General features: G+C 44.3%; 1 protein-coding gene across 1 annotated transcript in view; it reads right to left on the bottom strand.

The window, feature by feature from the left end:
* Window positions 1-1653: 1653 nt before the first annotated feature.
* LOC124041608 (coatomer subunit alpha-like) overlaps window positions 1654-19292 on the bottom strand; it is a 34114-nt gene continuing 16475 nt past the window's right edge. Inside the window, exons 10-28 of the mRNA XM_046359376.1 lie at window positions 18947-19097; window positions 18722-18788; window positions 6893-6968; window positions 6671-6753; window positions 6308-6533; window positions 5922-6060; window positions 5655-5817; window positions 5417-5563; window positions 5136-5325; window positions 4944-5039; window positions 4608-4820; window positions 4388-4477; window positions 3765-3871; window positions 3505-3651; window positions 3091-3414; window positions 2892-3002; window positions 2600-2761; window positions 2304-2498; window positions 1654-2132 (exon numbers count right to left, since the gene is read on the bottom strand). Of these exons, the coding sequence (XP_046215332.1) occupies window positions 2073-2132; window positions 2304-2498; window positions 2600-2761; window positions 2892-3002; window positions 3091-3414; window positions 3505-3651; window positions 3765-3871; window positions 4388-4477; window positions 4608-4820; window positions 4944-5039; window positions 5136-5325; window positions 5417-5563; window positions 5655-5817; window positions 5922-6060; window positions 6308-6533; window positions 6671-6753; window positions 6893-6968; window positions 18722-18788; window positions 18947-19097 (2747 nt within the window). The 3' untranslated portion in view covers window positions 1654-2072. The remainder of the gene's footprint in view (window positions 2133-2303; window positions 2499-2599; window positions 2762-2891; window positions 3003-3090; window positions 3415-3504; window positions 3652-3764; window positions 3872-4387; window positions 4478-4607; window positions 4821-4943; window positions 5040-5135; window positions 5326-5416; window positions 5564-5654; window positions 5818-5921; window positions 6061-6307; window positions 6534-6670; window positions 6754-6892; window positions 6969-18721; window positions 18789-18946; window positions 19098-19292) is intronic.

The raw sequence follows: 19292 nt of genomic DNA, 5'->3' as shown, positions 1-19292 counted from the left end.
CAGAAGGTGGGGGGGGGTGAACTATATTCTGGTAATCCGACCAATTGAACATATGCGGTGGTACTTCATGAATATGATGTCAGTTCGGTTGTCATCTGAGACATTCTCATCAATGATAAGATGACAAAGTCTACTGTGGAAAGTCTACACATCAGAGTTATCGGATTCACATGGAATTGTTGTTCAATTTAAATGTTTGAATATGAAATTATTCGTGATGGGATGAAATCGGATTTTAGCTTCTAAAATGTGAGATTTGGATTTTCATAAGGTCAGGGCTATGCTCAATCAGTGGCCCATGCCTGTGAAGGGACATGGGCTATAACACTTTTCAAACACGCCCTCCTCTCCCTTCATATATAAAGCTTTGACGACAATGTAATCTCCTGTTCCGAGGATGTGAGGACGACTGTCCAATGTCAGAATGGTTCAGATAATAACTACAGAACGAAGCCAACATCAGCGTGATCCTTGGTTGCGAATGGTATGAACTTTGAACTCTTACTCACTACAGAAGTGATACCTCCTAGCCGTTATAGCAACAGCAGCTGCAAATGAGGGTTAGGAAGAAACAGACAGAGTATCCCGTCTATCACACAACGACGTTACTACAACGTACCCAATTGACCACCAGAGACAACACGGCTTTCCATCTACCACCAACCTACTGAAGCGCAGCTCAGAGTAGATATTTATTGCATTTTCCTTTTCCAAAAGGGCGGTAATTTAGAATGCATAAGATACTGTATTTACGATAGCACAGCTTCTTCATTTGGTCCTCATTCACTCAACCCAGGCCCTTTTCCCTTGTGTAACAAGCGGTCATATCTGTTCCGCCCGCTAGGGACGTTTTCCTTTGACGTAATTTGTAATAAAGTTATGATTAATTATGTGTAATTCTGCGTGATTAGTTAGGTATTTAGTAAATAAATAAAACCAATTTTGCATTGCTGATTCAACTTGTTAGCCAGGGTTCGTGAAGATAACTAAGAATTTACAACTTTCAGATGAGACTAAATTAAAGTGACGATTAAATATTGACTGCTACTGATGTAAAAGATGACTACGTCTTTAAGAGTTTATTCGGAAGATAACAGCTCTATAAACATTGTGGTGCCCCGACTTTCTAGTTAATTACATTTACTTGATTAGCTTAATCAGGTAATATTAATTACGGAGAAATGATTTTATAGAATAGCATGTCATATCACTTAATCCGGCATAGCCAAAGACACGGCAATGGCATTCCATTCGCTCTGTTCCAGCCATTATTATGAGCCGTCCTCCATTGTTTAAAAGGCATATCCAATCTCTGGTATGCATTCTCCTATTACCAGAGATACACATTGAAAACTCCCAAGATGGTTCCTCAAAATCATACAATGGCAATGATTTCTACATATGAATGATTCAACCTGTTCCTCTGGGGAAAAGGAAGAAATTATATTTAAATGTTGGGCCATTTGGTCTTAAAGACAACTTTTATTTGCACCTCTTTGTCCCTTTCATGTTGTACTTGCAACATTAGCAGAACATGACTTTGATCCAGAGCTGTCAAAGCATTGTTTGGGGAGTCCATGTTTGAAAACCAGGACTTGACACGAGCTGGAATGACACTTGTGAAATTACAGAATTGTGTACGCCACATATTAGTAAATTAGTAGTAGAGCTTTTATTTTAACAAGTTACACAAAGCAGTGATGCTCATTTTGTATTATTCATTTTATGGGGCTTACAGGTCAGAAAGAGACGGACAGATTTGTCTAGTAGGGTTCTAATAAAACAACAATTCTCAAACGTTGGAGCAGAGATGATATAACACTCACAAGTACAGCATCACAGGAAAGGTAAAGCAGGCAGTCACAGTCAGAAACATAAAAAGGCTTAACATCAAAATAACATTTGCTCACCAATAAATCGTATGTCACCCTACCAACCCTTTTCTCTCATTAATGATGTTTTCTTCTATCTAATCCAAGAAAGAAACGGTGTGTATATAGAATAAAGTGTGGATGTGTTTCGCTGAATGGATCAATGTCGTTCTTCCCCATTCCTGGTCCTTTTCACGTCCTCTAACGAAACTGCAGAGGGCTGACACGCAGACCAATCACATCCTTTCCGATCTCAGTCACCTTGAAAACAAGAAGGTTAACGGTCAGCGATACCACTGACGGGAGAGGACATCTAAAATATGTTTTAACACTCAGTTACAAAGCAATACAACTTCATATCAAAGCGGGACACTTCTAAATAGAGGGGCATTCTGTACATGACAACACAGTAGGGCAGTTCTCTTGACTGACCTGTGTGACCCTGCAGACCTGGCCCTTGTAGGGGGGGCAATAGCAGGCCCCAGAGAGGGGGCACTTCTCCACTGGGCGTCCACGGTACAGGGGCGTGTACGAGGCAGCGCACAGGTCAAATGGATTGTGGGGGTCGTAGTTCAGCTGGTGGGCATCGGTCAGCGTCTTCTCGCATGCTGCCAAGATCTTGCGTGTCTTTAATACAGAGATGGAGAAGGTAAGAGACAGTGAATATATAGAAATAATTTAATGTGTATAAAGGGAAATAGCACACACACACACACACACTTTGTTACCTGCTGTGCCACCTCTGGTTTGGGTCCTAGTTCAAGCAGACGACGGGCAAAACTGGCAGCTGTCTTGAAGTTCTTCAGTTTAAAGAATAGATTTAGTGCTGTACGTAAGACAAGGACCATGTGGACTGGCTGGAGACTGCAGTGGGTGAAGTAAGCTGCCATCTGGGAAAAACAACACATACAATCTTTTTAAAAAAATCAATGGGTAGTGGGTAGTGAGCTCCTCAATGAATAGGGAGATTGCGGACTAATTGTTCAGTTGGGAAGTAGATAAGAAACACAATGACAATACCTCACACAGCCTCTTCTGCTGGTCCAATGTGTCTTTAGGCAACTTTTTCCTTTCCGTTTCCATGGTGAGGCCAACAATGTATTCTCTGCAGATTGTGATCAGCTGCTGAGCCTAAGAGAGACAGTGACCTCAATCAGGTTATCACCACTACCATCAGGCCCACACTTGATTAACCTTAGTCTAAAACAAGTCTACGTACCTCTGCGATCTCCTGCTTGTTGTCGACCACCAGCAGTGGCACAGACAGCAGGATGGTGCGGAAGCGTTCAACGGCCTCCTCGAAGCGTCCGGCAGTGGTGAGCTGGTAGCACTGCTGCAGGCGGGCAATGAGATCTGAGAGACGAAGACCCACAGCGGGCAGCCCCTGCTTGGCCCCACAGTCTTTCCAGTTCCTCTGCGGGTTACCACGCAGGCAGGGCAGAGACGGCAGGCCCAGGTAGCATGTCCTCCCGCGGGATAGAGTCTGCATGAACAGCTGCTTATAGGGCCCGAACTGCACCACCCCAACCTGGTCATGGAGCAACTAAAAAGAGAAAGAAAGAGAGACTAGTATAAAGTATAAACCTGTATAAAAGGCCAGTGTGTGTGTGTGAGAGAGAGAGAGAGAGCTTACCCTCATGGCGGTCTCAAAGGAACCAGCCAGGACGTGGTCCACAGGGAGCTGGGAGTTGTTGCACCACAGCTGGGTGGGGCTCATGCCCTTGGTAGGAGGGACAAAGAAACCATCTTCAGCCCCTACTCCGGCACCAGCTGGCAACTCCTAGTGGGAGAGAGAAGAGGCAACATTCTCAGACTGACTAGTCATCAGTCATGCTATGAGTCCTGCTAAACCAAAGAGTGGAGATTTCATGTTAAGGAAGAGAATCATCTCACCAGCTCTGGAGGCAGGTCCAGATCCTCCTCTACCTCCCAGCCTCCTCCCTCCTCCTTCGTGGCACCTCCTTCCTCCCCTAATCCATCCTGGGCATCCATGAAACCATCTGATGGAAAGAAAGATGTCAAATAGAAATCCAATATGGATGGTGTTAATAGATGGGAGGGGTTGAATGGAGCTTAATAGTGAAGACATCAAAACTATGAAATAACACATATGGAATCATGTAGTAACCAAAAAAGTGTCAAGGCAAGGGCGGCTTCTTTGAAGAATCTAAAATATAACTAAAATATTTTGATTTGTTTAACACTTTTTATTATTCTACAATGTAGAAAATAGTCAAAATAAAGAAAAACCCTTGAATTAGTAGGTGTGTCCAAACTTTTGACTGGTACTGTATATTTGCAAAAGAAATATGTGGGGGATTGGAAGTGATGCAGAAAATTACATTGACGGAAGCTACAATCTATCTGAAATTATAAAGCTGATCTATCCCCTAAGAAAAATATACAAATAAAGAGAGAGAGGAGATAAATGAGAGAAACATAGAAAGAGATGGGGTAAGATAGTGGCAATCTAAAGTCTTGTCACCTCATTTAAGGATTTTTTGAGAGGGACTCACCCTCATCCAGCTGAAGCTCTGCGTCCTCTCCCCAGCCCTCTCCTCCTGGGGCATCAACATCCATGTCTGCAGCCATCTGACCAGCCTTCCCTGCAACACCCACAATAAAAAACAAATGAAACAACTCCGCACAACAAATATGCTGACACGACACAATACACTACCCCAGGCTAGTCCCAAATGGCTAACACAAAATGTGCTGTCCGTGCAGGGGACTCACCCTTGGCTGCAATGGCTCCCTCGAAGAAGCCCTTGGACACAGTGAGCAGGGGCCAGTTGGTATCCAGGGGGTTGATGGGAGGTGGCGGCTGCAGCAGCTGGGCATTGGGGTCCACCTCAGGGACAGTGTCCTTTTCTGGGTCAAAGGTCTCTTTCAGGGCTTCCGCTTCTTCGTCCATCCCGTGGGTGGCAGCAGTCAGATATGCCAGTGACTCTACAAATGGAAGACAACAAGCAGTTTAGACCAAAAGCACCACAAACAACAGTCCCATGTCAGAAACATTGAGGAAGTTGGAAAGAGAGAGTAAGAGGTGTGTGTTCATTTAAGAAGACTCACTCTGGCCACAGTTCTTCAGTATGCGGACTCTCTCGCTGACGTCCCCCAGATATAGAGCACCCTGGTAGTGTCCACTCATGTCCTTTCTGATCTCAGCTGCAACACAGTGATCAAACACTTGTCAGTCAAATAACTCTGACAAAAACAAGCACTATTGGTCTGAAACAAAACACACTCCTCTATCGGTCTAACCTATCTTCATCATCTTGCGTAGCTTGGCCAGGTTGCCGGTGATGAGGTAGAGGAAGGTGAGCTTGTCGAAGTTCTTGGTCCTCTGGTAGCACATCTCCACGACCTGGTGGTGACCCTGCAGCAGCGCCGCCTCGCCCAGCCGCTCCCAGCAGCCCCTCTCATCCAGAGCCTTGGCAGCCTCCAACGCCACCTACAGGATCGGAGGGCAAATTACACCACACAGTGTTTCACACAGACGGTCTCTCAGAGATGTTGAATGAAACCTGGGGTCTCAAACTCACTTCAATGTTTCCACACTCCAAAGCCAGACTGAAGCGGGTCTTTTCATCCTTGACGAAGTGCAGGGCCACCTCCGGATAGCCCTTCTTCTGCAGGTAGGCGATGATGGACTGGCCAACCAGCTTGGCATTACGCACCATGTGCAGCACCTGTAGGAGGTCAGGGGTCAAACAGAGTCAGTCAAAAAGTAACTCCAGAAAGGGAAAAGAGAGAAGGAGCATCAAATGACCTCCTCCTCACCTCCTCATATTTGCGGTTGACCAGGGCCAGTTTGAAGCGGTACTCCGTGGGGTCAATGTTCAGCACGCGGGGCCTGCACTCACGGTCAAGACAATAGACACTGTTGCCTCTGACCCGGGTCACGTAGATGGGCAGATCCAGAGTCCGGATGATACCATGATCACTACAGAAAGAGGAGTGGAGTGTGATTAGAAAAGTTTGATACTGCTCTCCTCTCTCAAACTAGTCACTAGTGCGTTGTCTTGTGCAGTAGTGGTGTGTCTTTACCCTGAGGTGAGGGCGTATTTGATGTGGTTGGAGGTGGTGTAGATGAAGACTCCACTCTCATCCCAGGCTCCACTCTTCACACGGATGTTCTCATGGATGCTGCACAGACTCTCCAGCTTCCTGTTGCAGATCATAATGGCTGCCGGGGCAAGCAGACAATCAGGTTTATTAACAGGTAAAGGAAGGCTAACATCTGGGGGTACTAGAAAGCGAGTGAACAGCTAGATAGGGTGTACATTTAGGATAGGTTGTTGACAACAGGTAGAGAGAGAGAGAGAGAATCTGTGAAAGGTTGGAAAAACAACTAGTAGGGAGAAAATCTTGGCAGCAAAACCCGAGATGAAAAGACTGATAAGATGTGTGTTTAGGGTGTGTTCAGTACATACCGTGTTTAGCCAGCAGGGCAACATGGCTGGTGTCGGCGCTCCAGACCACATACTTGACCTTGGCGATCTTCACAGTGGCCAGCGAGCGTTTCTGCTGCACGTCAAAGAGGGTGACTCCGTCAGCGTCGCGCAGCAGCAGGGAGCCCGTCCCGGCATAGAAGATCTCCTCGCAGCTAGGTACCTGTACCTTCTTCACAATCTCATTCTTCAGGTTCTTGATCAGCAGCTGGAGGGAGAGCAGGGTTCACCATCATTACTAGTCATCCTCTGACCTCTTAACTGTACTGTAACCATATTTAGAATAACTACAGCCACTGGTCCAGACAATACATGCTATTTAATCATGTGCACACACACACTTACCGAGTGCATGCGGTCCAGAACAGCGAACCGGTTCCTGGCGACCCAGACTGCAGTCAGACCAGAGGATCTTTTCCCCTCAGGAGCTGCAGGAGGGGGAGAAAGAATTAACATGGGTTTAGTGGGGTTATTAAATCATCTAAAAAGCAAGATATGAAATTGGAAATGCATTCACATTTCACAGATGTCATCTCGTTATAAGAGAGAATAAGAGTGTAGTTTTACCATCTGGATTCTGAGAGTCGCTCTCCTTGGGGATGGAGTACAAGTCATAGGTGCTGTTCTCCAGGTTAGTTGCCCTCTGCAATAGAAGAGACACGTCAATACATTTTCAACAACTAAAGAAAGTGTCTAAATGATGAGTATGTACGGTACCTTCAGAAAGTATTCACATCCCTTGACTTTTTCCACATTTTGTTGTGTCACAAAGTGGGATTAAATGGATTTAATTGTCATTTTTTTGGACAACAATTTACACAAAATAATGGCAAAATTGAAGAAATATTTGTTACAAATGTTATAATTTATGAAAAACAAATATTGTGATTAAGTATTCAACCCCTTGAGTCAATACAGCGATTACAGCTGTGAGTCTTTCTGGGTAGGTCTCTAAGAGCTTTCCATACCTGGATTGTGCAACATTTGCCATTTATTCTTTACAAAATTCTTCAAGCTCTGTCAAATTGGTTGTTGATCATCGCTAGACAAACATTTACAGGTCTTCCCATAGATTTTTATGCAGATTTAAGTCAAAACTGTAACTCGGCAACTGGTAAGCATCTCCAGTGTAGATTTGGCCTTGTATTTTAGGTTATTGTCCTGCTGAAAGGTGAATTCATCTCTCAGTGTCTGATGGAACGCAGCTTTTCATTTGTAATTTTTTTAAAATAAAAGAATAATAATTTCATTGACATTATGGGGCATTGTGTGTAGGCCAGTGACTAAACTACATTTAATCCACCCTAAATTCAGGCTGTAACACAAATTGTGTAAAAGGTCAAGGGGTGTGAATACTTGAAGGCACTGTATGTGTAAGTAGTCAGGTGCAAAATGATTGGCAACCTCGATAAAGATGAGCAAAAAAGACTATCAAATAAATAATACAATAGCGTGTGCGTGGCCAAAGGGCTCATCTGACCATAGCACCGGTTTCAAGCCAAGTGGAGTTTACATTTGTTGAATGTAGGGTTGGGTGAGGTCAACTTTTGTCCTATCATGATTATGTACCCATAAAACATTGTGCTATATGATAGTAAAGCCTAGGGCTGTGGAAGTCATGACATTTTGTCAGCCAGTGATTGTCAAGCAAATAACTGCCAGTCTCACGGAAATGGACCATTAACTAACAAAGACATGAAGCATCTCCTGGCTTCCACGCATAGCCGACAAGTCATTGGTGCAGACCGTTGGAACATCTAGTATAGTTGATTTGAATGCAGGTGTTTCAGCCTAGCTCTGTGCTTTCTATGGTGGGGCAGCCAGCAGAAAATACGGAGCGTAGGGGTTGGTAATGTTCTCTAGTTGCGCCGTGATTGGCTCAGTGTTCTGTCACCCATAGGGACACTACGTCACTGCAAAATCTAAGAGTAGAGCTCAAAAACTCAAGGCCCTTGTGTGCTGCCATAATTACATTAGAAGTGCCCATCCAAGAAGGCTCAAGGTCATTGGCCACAGACAAAATGACATGAAATCATATCTACAGTAGCTTTGATTGATGTTGATAGGATGTTGATATGATCACTCCATACTTTCAAAATCTTAACTAGCAGTCATTATCATGAATCAAGTCGACAATCTACTGGTAAATCATTTTCAATCCTTGTCATATCAAGAGAAATAAATGAAGATAAAACGCATCGGTGCACATCGGCCATAGGACATAAACGTTACACAACAAGTTAGAAATCGCAAAATCAACAATGAGTGGTTTGGAAGGAATCAGTGGCTAACAAAGCACTGTAAAGCAATCACTAGCCTGCTGTTCAGTGGAGAGGGTGTGTGGTGCCAAGTCTGGGTTTAAATGTCTCTTTTCTCAAGCTTAAAAGGATAAACATTCAACATTGGCCATGCTGTCAATCCAGCATGACTTCTGCCGTACTCAAAACAACTGGAAACTCGTAACTGAGAAATCTGACTACAGTGCGTTCAAGACCACTGGGAACTCAGACTGGGAAAATAAGTTTTGAACGGTCCTCCAACTCGGAATTGCAAGTCGGAGCTTTCTAGAGCTCCGACCCGAAGATCACTGAAGTCATCATGACTCAACATTTTTTTTTTCAGAGTTCCCAGTTCTCTTGAAAGCACCATAAATCCAGAGAATGCCAGACTTTGATGACAAAATTTGCCCACACAAGGACCGCCACGCCACCTTCCTGTTAAAGTGAATACAGCACAACAAGGGGAGTGCAAAAATGTCTTGTATGCTGCTGCATAAATTATGTAATATGCCAGGGAGATATGTATACGGTAGCTAAGAAAGAAATACTAAATGTATGCACACCCCGAGAGCTTCTGGTCAGCGGGGTGGTGGCATCGGGATCCTTATCTCTCCCAAGTGGTCATTCTCTCTTTCTCCCCTTACCCATCTGTCTATCGCCTCCTTTGAATTTCATGCTGTCACAGTTACCAGCCCTTTCAAGCTTAACATCCTTATCATTTATCGCCCTCCAGGTCCCCTCGGAGAGTTCATCAATGAGCTTGATGCCTTGATAAGCTCCTTTCCTGAGGACGGCTCACCTCTCACAGTTCTGGGCGACTTTAACCTCCCCACGTCTACCTTTGACTCATTCCTCTCTGCCTCCTTCTTTCCACTCCTCTCCTCTTTTGACCTCACCCTCTCACCTTCCCCCCCTACTCACAAGGCAGGCAATACGCTCGACCTCATCTTTACTAGATGCTGTTTTTCCACTAACCTCATTGCAACTCCCCTCCAAGTCTCCGACCACTACCTTGTATCCTTTTCCCTCTCGCTCTCATCCAACACTTCCCACACTGCCCCTACTCGGATGGTATCGCGCCGTCCCAACCTTCGCTCTCTCTCCCCCGCTACTCTCTCCTCTTCCATCCTATCATCTCTTCCCTCTGCTCAAACCTTCTCCAACCTATCTCCTGATTCTGCCTCCTCAACCCTCCTCTCCTCCCTTTCTGCATCCTTTGACTCTCTATGTCCCCTATCTTCCAGGCCGGCTCGGTCCTCCCCTCCCGCTCCGTGGCTTGACGACTCATTGCGAGCTCACAGAACAGGGCTCCGGGCAGCCGAGCGGAAATGGAGGAAAACTCGCCTCCCTGCGGACCTGGCATCCTTTCACTCCCTCCTCTCTACATTTTCCTCCTCTGTCTCTGCTGCTAAAGCCACTTTCTACCACTCTAAATTCCAAGCATCTGCCTCTAACCCTAGGAAGCTCTTTGCCACCTTCTCCTCCCTCCTGAATCCTCCTCCCCTCCCCCCCCTCCTCCCTCTCTGCAGATGACTTCGTCAACCATTTTGAAAAGAAGGTCGACGACATCCGATCCTCGTTTGCTAAGTCAAACGACACCGCTGGTTCTGCTCACAGTGCCCTACCCTGTGCTCTGACCTCTTTCTCCCCTCTCTCTCCAGATGAAATCTCGCGTCTTGTGACGGCCGGCCGCCCAACAACCTGCCCGCTTGACCCTATCCCCTCCTCTCTTCTCCAGACCATTTCCGGAGACCTTCTCCCTTACCTCACCTCGCTCATCAACTTATCCCTGACCGCTGGCTACGTCCCTTCCGTCTTCAAGAGAGCGAGAGTTGCACCCCTTCTGAAAAAACCTACACTCGATCCCTCCGATGTCAACAACTACAGACCAGTATCCCTTCTTTCTTTTCTCTCCAAAACTCTTGAACGTGCCGTCCTTGGTCAGCTCTCCCGCTATCTCTCTCAGAATGACCTTCTTGATCCAAATCAGTCAGGTTTCAAGACTAGTCATTCAACTGAGACTGCTCTTCTCTGTATCACGGAGGCGCTCCGCACCGCTAAAGCTAACTCTCTCTCCTCTGCTCTCATCCTTCTAGACCTATCGGCTGCCTTCGATACTGTGAACCATCAGATCCTCCTCTCCACCCTCTCCGAGTTGGGCATCTCCGGCGTGGCCCACGCTTGGATTGCGTCCTACCTGACAGGTCGCTCCTACCAGGTGGCGTGGCGAGAATCTGTCTCCTCACCATGCGCTCTCACCACTGGTGTCCCCCAGGGCTCTGTTCTAGGCCCTCTCCTATTCTCGCTATACACCAAGTCACTTGGCTCTGTCATAACCTCACATGGTCTCTCCTATCATTGCTATGCAGACGACACACAATTAATCTTCTCCTTTCCCCCTTCTGATGACCAGGTGGCGAATCGCATCTCTGCATGTCTGGCAGACATATCAGTGTGGATGACGGATCACCACCTCAAGCTGAACTTTGGCAAGACGGAGCTGCTCTTCCTCCCGGGGAAGGACTGCCCGTTCCATGATCTCGCCATCACGGTTGACAACTCCATTGTGTCCTCCTCCCAGAGCGCTAAGAACCTTGGCGTAATCCTGGACAACACCCTGTCGTTCTCAACTAACATCAAGGCGGTGGCCCGTTCCTGTAGGTTCATGCTCTACAACATCCGCAGAGTACGACCCTGCCTCACACAGGAAGCGGCACAGGTCCTAATCCAGGCACTTGTCATCTCCCGTCTGGATTACTGCAACTCGCTGTTGGCTGGGCTCCCTGCCTGTGCCATTAAACCCCTACAACTCATCCAGAACGCCGCAGCCCGTCTAGTGTTCAACCTTCCCAAGTTCTCTCACGTCACCCCGCTCCTCCGCTCTCTCCACTGGCTTCCAGTTGAAGCTCGCATCCGCTACAAGACCATGGTGCTTGCCTACGGAGCTGTGAGGGGAACGGCACCTCAGTACCTCCAGGCTCTGATCAGGCCCTACACCCAAATAAGGGCACTGCGTTCATCCACCTCTGGCCTGCTCGCCTCCCTACCACTGAGGAAGTACAGTTCCCGCTCAGCCCAGTCAAAACTGTTCGCTGCTCTGGCTCCCCAATGGTGGAACAAACTCCCTCACGACGCCAGGACAGCGGAGTCAATCACCACCTTCCGGAGACACCTGAAACCCCACCTCTTTAAGGAATACCTAGGATAGGATAAAGTAATCCTTCTCACCCCCCTTAAAATATGTAGATGCACTATTGTAAAGTGGCTGTTCCACTGGATGTCATAAGGTGAATGCACCAATTTGTAAGTCGCTCTGGATAAGAGCGTCTGCTAAATGACTTAAATGTAAATGTAAATGTATGTTGTGTAGTAAGCTGTTAACTGTTGGTGGTGCACATGTAGCCCATAGCCTGTTTTAGAGAAATGTCATCATTGAATATTGTAAGAGATTTCATTGTCTGCTTATATGCCCCCTTTATTTATCACGTGGTTCTGACTTGGGTGTACAGGGAGAATCATGTACATTTATAATAATGTACATTTCAAAAGTGCTGAACAAATAGTTGCTGACTACGTCCGTCCTGGCTCACTCAAATTACGGATTGCCTCTTATCTGCTCGTCGTCCCCTTATGCCAAAGTTTGTACATCTCAATTGTCAGTAGAACCCACATTTGTTTAAGCAAGTCAGCCATACCAGCATTTTTTATTTTTAAAGGCTGCCAGACAAGGCTCCGCTGACAGCCAGGTATAGCAGTGTAAAGGTGTTGGGGCTCTGCTGTTGAGACAGCTTTAAGTAGGCCCCAACAGTTTGTGGGCACCGTTTGTTACCGTTATAGTGCAATTAATGTATTGTTTACTGTTGTGTTGTAGCATGCATATAGATTTTTTTTTATCTCACCAAGATTTACATGCTAAAAAATGGCACTGTTTGATTCCCAGAGTAGCCCTCTACATGTTCATCACCAGACTCTTCATCAAACATCTCTCTGACCACCTTCCCGTGATCAAGCCATGAACTGTGCCTCTCCATCCTTGGAGGATGCATACAGTCAAAAACTTGGCCTCTCTATTGGTTCACCTAACTATAGTTAGGCTACTCATGATGTATTGCTTGTTTGTTTGCTTTTGAAGCACCTTGATAGTTCAGAAAATCGCTATAGATATTTAATAAATTATTTCTTCTAAGCCTACATATATTAATATGGGCTATTCTTAGCCATTTCCTGAGTAGCTTATTGGGAGATACAGTAGACATAATAAGGATAAAATTAATAATAAGTACATTAAAAACATTGTTTAGCTAATAGTCGGTTAATCAGGAGCTTGTGAGTGTCCGTTGGAGAATGTGTGTTTATGTGATGTTGGGCTGAAGCTACTGACCCGGAAGCTTGGAAATCTATAGACGGGTTGGTTGTTTAGCAGCAAAACGGACTTGTGGGCAACTATGGGGCAAAACAGACAGGGTTGGCTTAGATGGTTGATAACATGTAGACTATATTAAGTCACCAATGTTTATTGAAAACAAAGTTGCACAACGAGCAATTCTCTCAAATGCATCTTTACAGTTGTTGGTTAGCTAGCTAGCAAATTTTAGCCATATTATCATAGACGTGACAGTCAAAACACTCCAAAACAACCCATGGTATCAAGAACAAGATCAAACGAGCCATTTACGATTCGCCACATGGCAGTTTTCAATAGTTGCTAGCTATCTGGCCTCCAGAACCATAACACATGGCCTTATGCCCCTTTGATGCGCGCCCATCGTTTTCGTGACGTTGTCAGCTAACCAGTCTATTACAGTAAGGTACTTAATTGTTACCCAGAAATGATTTGATATAAAAACAGATGCATTGGGCCCTAAAATAGTATTTCTGAAGCAAGGTGTGAGCTAGTAAGTGATCGACCTTGTGGCTAAGAGTCTAGCTAGTTAGCTCCGCTAGCTGGAGAAAAGTGTGTGCTTCCCATGTCTCTCGACTGTTGAGCGGTGAAGCTAGCCTTGTAGTGAGTTACCCGGGATAGCTAAGTCTTAAGGCAAGAGCTATCCCTTTGTAGTGTCGTTAGCTAGCTATTACGTTGTTGCAGTTAGTAGTGCTGGTATGGTAAGCTTGCCTTACAGCAAGTAAGCCAGGTTAGCTTTAAGCCTAGTGGTGAAAGCTAGTCCTTTGTTAGCTAGCCAGGTTAGCCAAAGCAAGGGCTAACCAAGTCTAGATAGCTAGCTGTGTGATGCTAGCTACAATGGAGAATGACAAGTAGAAAATTAACTCTACTCGAAGCAAAACTTTCCTGTCGGTCAGTACTCAACACTATCGTCAGGAGCTGAGGTCCTATGTTCGGCAGCATTAACTTATTTTGGCTGCAGGGGCAGTATTGAGTAGCTTGGATGAAAGGAGCCCAGAAGTGCCCAGAGTGAACTGCCTCCTACTCCTCCCAGATGCTAATATATGCATATTATTATTAGTATTGGATAGAAAACACTCTGAAGTTTCTAAAACTGTTTGAATGATGTCTGTGAGTATAACATAACTCATATGGCAGGCAAAAAGCTGAGAAGAAATCCAAACAGGAAGTTGGAAATCGGAGGTTGGTCGATTTTCAACCCTGCCCCTATTGAATACACAGTGGGATATGGATAAAGTTGCACTTCCCATGGCTTCCACTAGATGTCAGCCGTCTTTAGAAACTTGAATGAGGCTTCTACTGTGTGGTGGAGCTGGATGGGAGCTGTTTGAGTCAGTGGTCTGGCAGAGAGCCAGGTCCTGGTCATGCACATTTCATATGATAGTGACCTGCATTCCATGGCTTCTCTACAGACATAGGAATTCTCAGGTTGGAACTTGATTGAAGATTTATGCTAACATCCTAAAGATTGATACTATACTTAGTTTGATAAGTTTCTTCAACCAGTAATATAACTTTTTTGTCCGATGTTCGGCTGGACCTGCACGAGCGTTTGGATTTGTGTACTAAACGAGCTAACAAAAGTAGCTACGTGGACATAAATAATGGACATTATCGAACAAATCAAGCATTTATTGTGGAACTAGGATTCCTGGGAGTGCATTCTGATGAAGATCTTCAAAGGTAAGGGAATATTTATAATATGATTTCTGATGACGCCAACATGGCGGATCAATTTATTTATTTTCTGAGCGCCGTCTCAGATTGCATGGTTTGCTTTTTCCGTAAAGTTTTTTTTTAAATCTGACAGCGGTTAGATTAAGGAGAGGTATATCTATATTTCCATGTCTAACAATTGACTTCAATGACATTTATAATGAGTATTTCTGTAAAATGACATGGCTCTCTACAATATCACCAGATGTTTTTGGAACTAGTGAACGTAACAAAACATACATGTATTGTGTAACATGAAGTCCTATGAGTGTCATCTGATGAAGATCATTAAAAGGTTAGTGATTCATTTTATCTCTATTTGTGCTTTTTGTGAATCCTCTCATTGGCTGGAAAAATGGCTGAATTTTCTGTGAGTTGGTGGTGACCTAAAATCGTTTGTGGTGCTTTCGCTGTAAAGCCTATTTGAAATCGGACACTGTGGTGGGATTAACAACAAGATTACCTTTAAAACAGTATAAGATACATGTATGTTTGAGGAATTTTAATTATGAGATTTCTGTTGTTGTGAATTTGGCACCCTGCACTTTCACCTGGCTGTTGTCATATCGATCCCGTTAACGGGATTGCAGGCCTAGGAATTAACATCTTGGTTCGTATGAAACCAGTTCAGTAAGAAGACAGGAATCTAGTTGTGCTGAGGAGAGGTTCTTGTGAATGCAGTCACTTCCGCAAGGAAGAGGCGAGAATGACCAGCTGGCGGGAAGTGGCTCCCTTGGAGAGGGGCTCACCTGAATAGCTACTCGACCTGTCTGTCTCAGCAGACGCAGTGTGATTGGATACATTGAGCTCATCAAAACGAGTATTAGAAATAGAATCCCAAGAACACATCAAAATAAACAAAGAAATTGTTCAATTGACCACAAAATCTAAATTCTGTAGTGGACATCTCAGTCTCCAGACTTTAACCCCATTGAAAACGTGTGGTTTGAACTGAAAAGACCAGTCCATATGCCAGTGTTGTGATCGAGACCACCTAAAGCGTGACCGATTCAAGACCAAGACCGGAGCAAATCGAGTCCGAGTCAAGAACGGAGTTCAAAATGTCCAGTATTTTTGAGTTCATATTTAAGAAATGGATTCTTTAGACATTCAGAAGTGAAAAAAATGCATGCACAGAGAAAATAGAGCCACTAAAAATGATTACTAACCCAAACACAGTGGGGAACAATTGGCCTTCTACGCCTTCAGAGAAGAGTTTAGGATTTATAAAATAATAATTAGAATATAATAATAATGCTAATTATATTATTTTAAATTATGTTCTGATTTAATCGCTTCAGTTAGTGTTGGAAAGGTTAACACTGAAGAGAGAAAAAGATCCAATCAGGATTTTTCTTTGCCGTCTCTGGGGAGATAAATCTAGCTAGCTAAGTCAGCCATTGGCTAGGCCACCAGGAGCTAGATAAAGGCATCTGCCATTCAACTCTATTAGGGCAACATTTTAGAGTGACAGTGATCTCAACCAATAACATTTTGACTTAAATGAGTGGGACAGTTATTTATTATATATATATTTATATATTTTTGTTGTTGTATTTTACCCCCTTTTCCCCTCTCCAATTTCGATCTTGTCTCATCGCTGCAACTCCCCAACGGGCTTGGGAGGTGAAGGTCGAGTCATGATTCACCCGAAACAAGACCCGCCAAACAGCGCTTCTTAACACCAGCCCGCTTAATCTGGAAGCCAACCGCACCAATGTGTCGGAGGAAACACCGTTCAACTGACGACAGAGGTCTGCCTGCAGACACTCAGCCCGCAACAAGGAGTCGCTAGAGCGCGATGAGCCAAGTAAAGCCCCCCCCTTCCAAACCCTCCCCTAACCCGGACGACGCTGGGCCAATTATGCTCCGCCTATGGGAATCCCAATCATGGCCGGTTGTGATACAGCCCGGGATCGAACCCGGGTCTATAGTTTTATTTTATTTAACCAGGTAGGGCTAGTTGTTCTAATTTGCAACTGCGACCTGGCCAAGATAAAGCAAAGCAGTTCCTACACATACAGTTACACATACAGTTACACATGAATAAACAAACATACAATCAATAATACAGTAGAAATCTATAAACAGCATGTGCAAATGAGGTACACTAGTGACACCTCAAGCGCTGCAATGCAGTACCTTAGACCGCTGCGCCACTCAGGAGGCCCTGAGTGGGACCATTTTTTATAAAAACATATTTAAAATTGAAGGCCAACAGGTCACTGCACAATAGCGAGTAGTTTTCCCATGGTCTAGCTAGTTAGCTTTTGTTTTCTGCTAGTTTGTAGCGGCTGCAGTAGGTGATCAAAGAGGATGTTGTTGCTAATTTGGTAGCTTCTCCCTTTTCAAGAATAACTTTAAACAAGAAGTTAAGTTTCAAATGATCATCTGGTGAGTGGAACTGGGTTTATTGCAGCTCACTTTGATGTTAGTCATCTCTTTGAAAATAGCTTGTGTGTGAAACATTGTTGCATTTAAAGTGGAACTGACAGCATTTTAAGCCACATCTGTTCATATACACCCCCAGGAAGAATTAAACTTAGATATCATAGATGTCATTTTCAAGTTATGAATTCTTACAATGTTTGGGAATTACGTATACTAATGCAGAGTAGGAAAGCGGCCGTGCGTTTTGACAATTAATAGACATGTAGTGGTGCATTACATTAATCATGCATTGAACTGCATCCATCTATCCTGCCAACAATGCCTTAGCGTACGTCATGGAACACGGAGTCAAATATAACCTATTTTTAACATCTTATAAAGTTGGTTTTGTAGCAGAAACAGAATTTGATATTTATATATTCACATATTGACTGATATTATGATTGCAGATATGAAACAGACAACGTAGTTCAAACGCTGTCAGTTCCACTGTAAACTTAAGGTCACCGGTTACTTTGCGTGAAATGTTTTTTTCAATGGGAAGTAATAGTTGTACATTTTGATTGGGAAATCCTTAATGGTTGTGTTTTTGTATTCTTATGACTGGGACCTACTGGCTTATTATGTCTGAGTTTATGGACTGCTTATCCTTTAATATCATATGTGTGACTGCTGTCTTTCCATCGGCTCTATGCAGTGGCGTCTGTAGAAGTGGGTATACTCTAATTTTGCCAAAAAGTTCCCATACGGAAAGGCACCCGGTGTGAAATTTTTTATTATTTATTTTTTATAGATTGATCAGATTTCCACTCCCTAAAATAACACTGTTTCTAGAAATAAAAAGGTGATGTCTAAGTCCACCGCTTAAACCACCACATCAAGGCCCATCCATGTCTACGCCCCTGATGCAAACAGGCATAATGACAATTGTGCATCACAAATAGCCTACTAACCAACACTTCAGACTCAGCTTTTCCACTACCTGGTTTGCATACCAATTGCTGGCTTAGTTAGCGTGTACTGGTAGATTTAAGTTGAAACGTCTTTCCAACTCTACCGGCTACCGATGTCATTCTTCTGTGAGCTGCTCCATGCTCCACACTATTGCTGCCTGCAGATGATATTCCACTGAAACTAGGTTTCACGTGCTTGAAGATTGTGTAGGCTACTTTGTGCATGATTTCTCTATTGTACTACATAATTGTTAAGTCGTGGTCTCGAGACCGGTCTCAGGCACTACATACAACACTGCCGTAAGCACAGACGAAGGATATCAAGGATCTGGAAATGTTCTGTATGGAGGAAAGGTCTAAGATCCCTCCCAATGTTGTCTCCAATCCCATAAAACATTTTCGAAAAAGGCTCAGTGCCGTTATCCTCGCAAAGGTGAGGTAATGAAAACTGGGTTACAAATAATAAAAATAATAAAGACAAAATCTCTCAATGGTCTTAGTATAAAATATATATAATTTCCCAATTTTATAAGTACACAATATAGCTCAGTATTTGTATTATTTATTGTATAGTCTGCTCAGGGTGCCAATAATTTTGGACATGACTGTATAACCGATTATGTGCACGCAAGTTTGTTTTAAGAGCGAGACTCACAGTGCAGAGCAGGACAGCATTCTCTGCAGGGTTGTAAGACATGCTGAACACTGGGAACTTTGACCCACTAGTAGAAAAACAGAACAGTGGTTAGAAATCACATCATGAGAAAACCAGCTGACCTCTCACATTCTTTTAGAAAATCGCAAGCAGTCAGTCTCATCCATTCGCAGTGTTATATGAGCATGCACACGCACACACACACACACACACACACACACACACCTGCGGAGCTGCATGACGGCAGTGTCCTTGCTGCTGCTGAAGTCGAGCTGTCGCAGGAAGCGGTCCTTGACGTAGTAGAGCATGTTTCCGTACACAGCGTAGGCCGGACGCTCACGCTCCAGCTTAAAAACCAGCATACCACTGTCATGACCTGGAGGACAAACAGCCTGGTTACGCACTCCACCTCTAATTAACAAATGTCTTCAACAACACACTGTCACTGACAAACAGTGAAATTAAGTGTAACAATATTCAGTATGTGTGCCCATCTGCATAGGAGGTGAGTCAAGAACACCACCATCTGCCTTACAATATAATCTACTTTGAGCACAATAAAAAGCTCCAT

The sequence above is a fragment of the Oncorhynchus gorbuscha genome, linkage group LG08, assembly GCF_021184085.1.
Source record: "Oncorhynchus gorbuscha isolate QuinsamMale2020 ecotype Even-year linkage group LG08, OgorEven_v1.0, whole genome shotgun sequence".
Classification (NCBI taxonomy): domain Eukaryota; kingdom Metazoa; phylum Chordata; class Actinopteri; order Salmoniformes; family Salmonidae; genus Oncorhynchus; species Oncorhynchus gorbuscha.
Note: the sequence above shows the minus strand (reverse complement) of the source record. Positions and strands in the feature narration are given on the sequence as shown.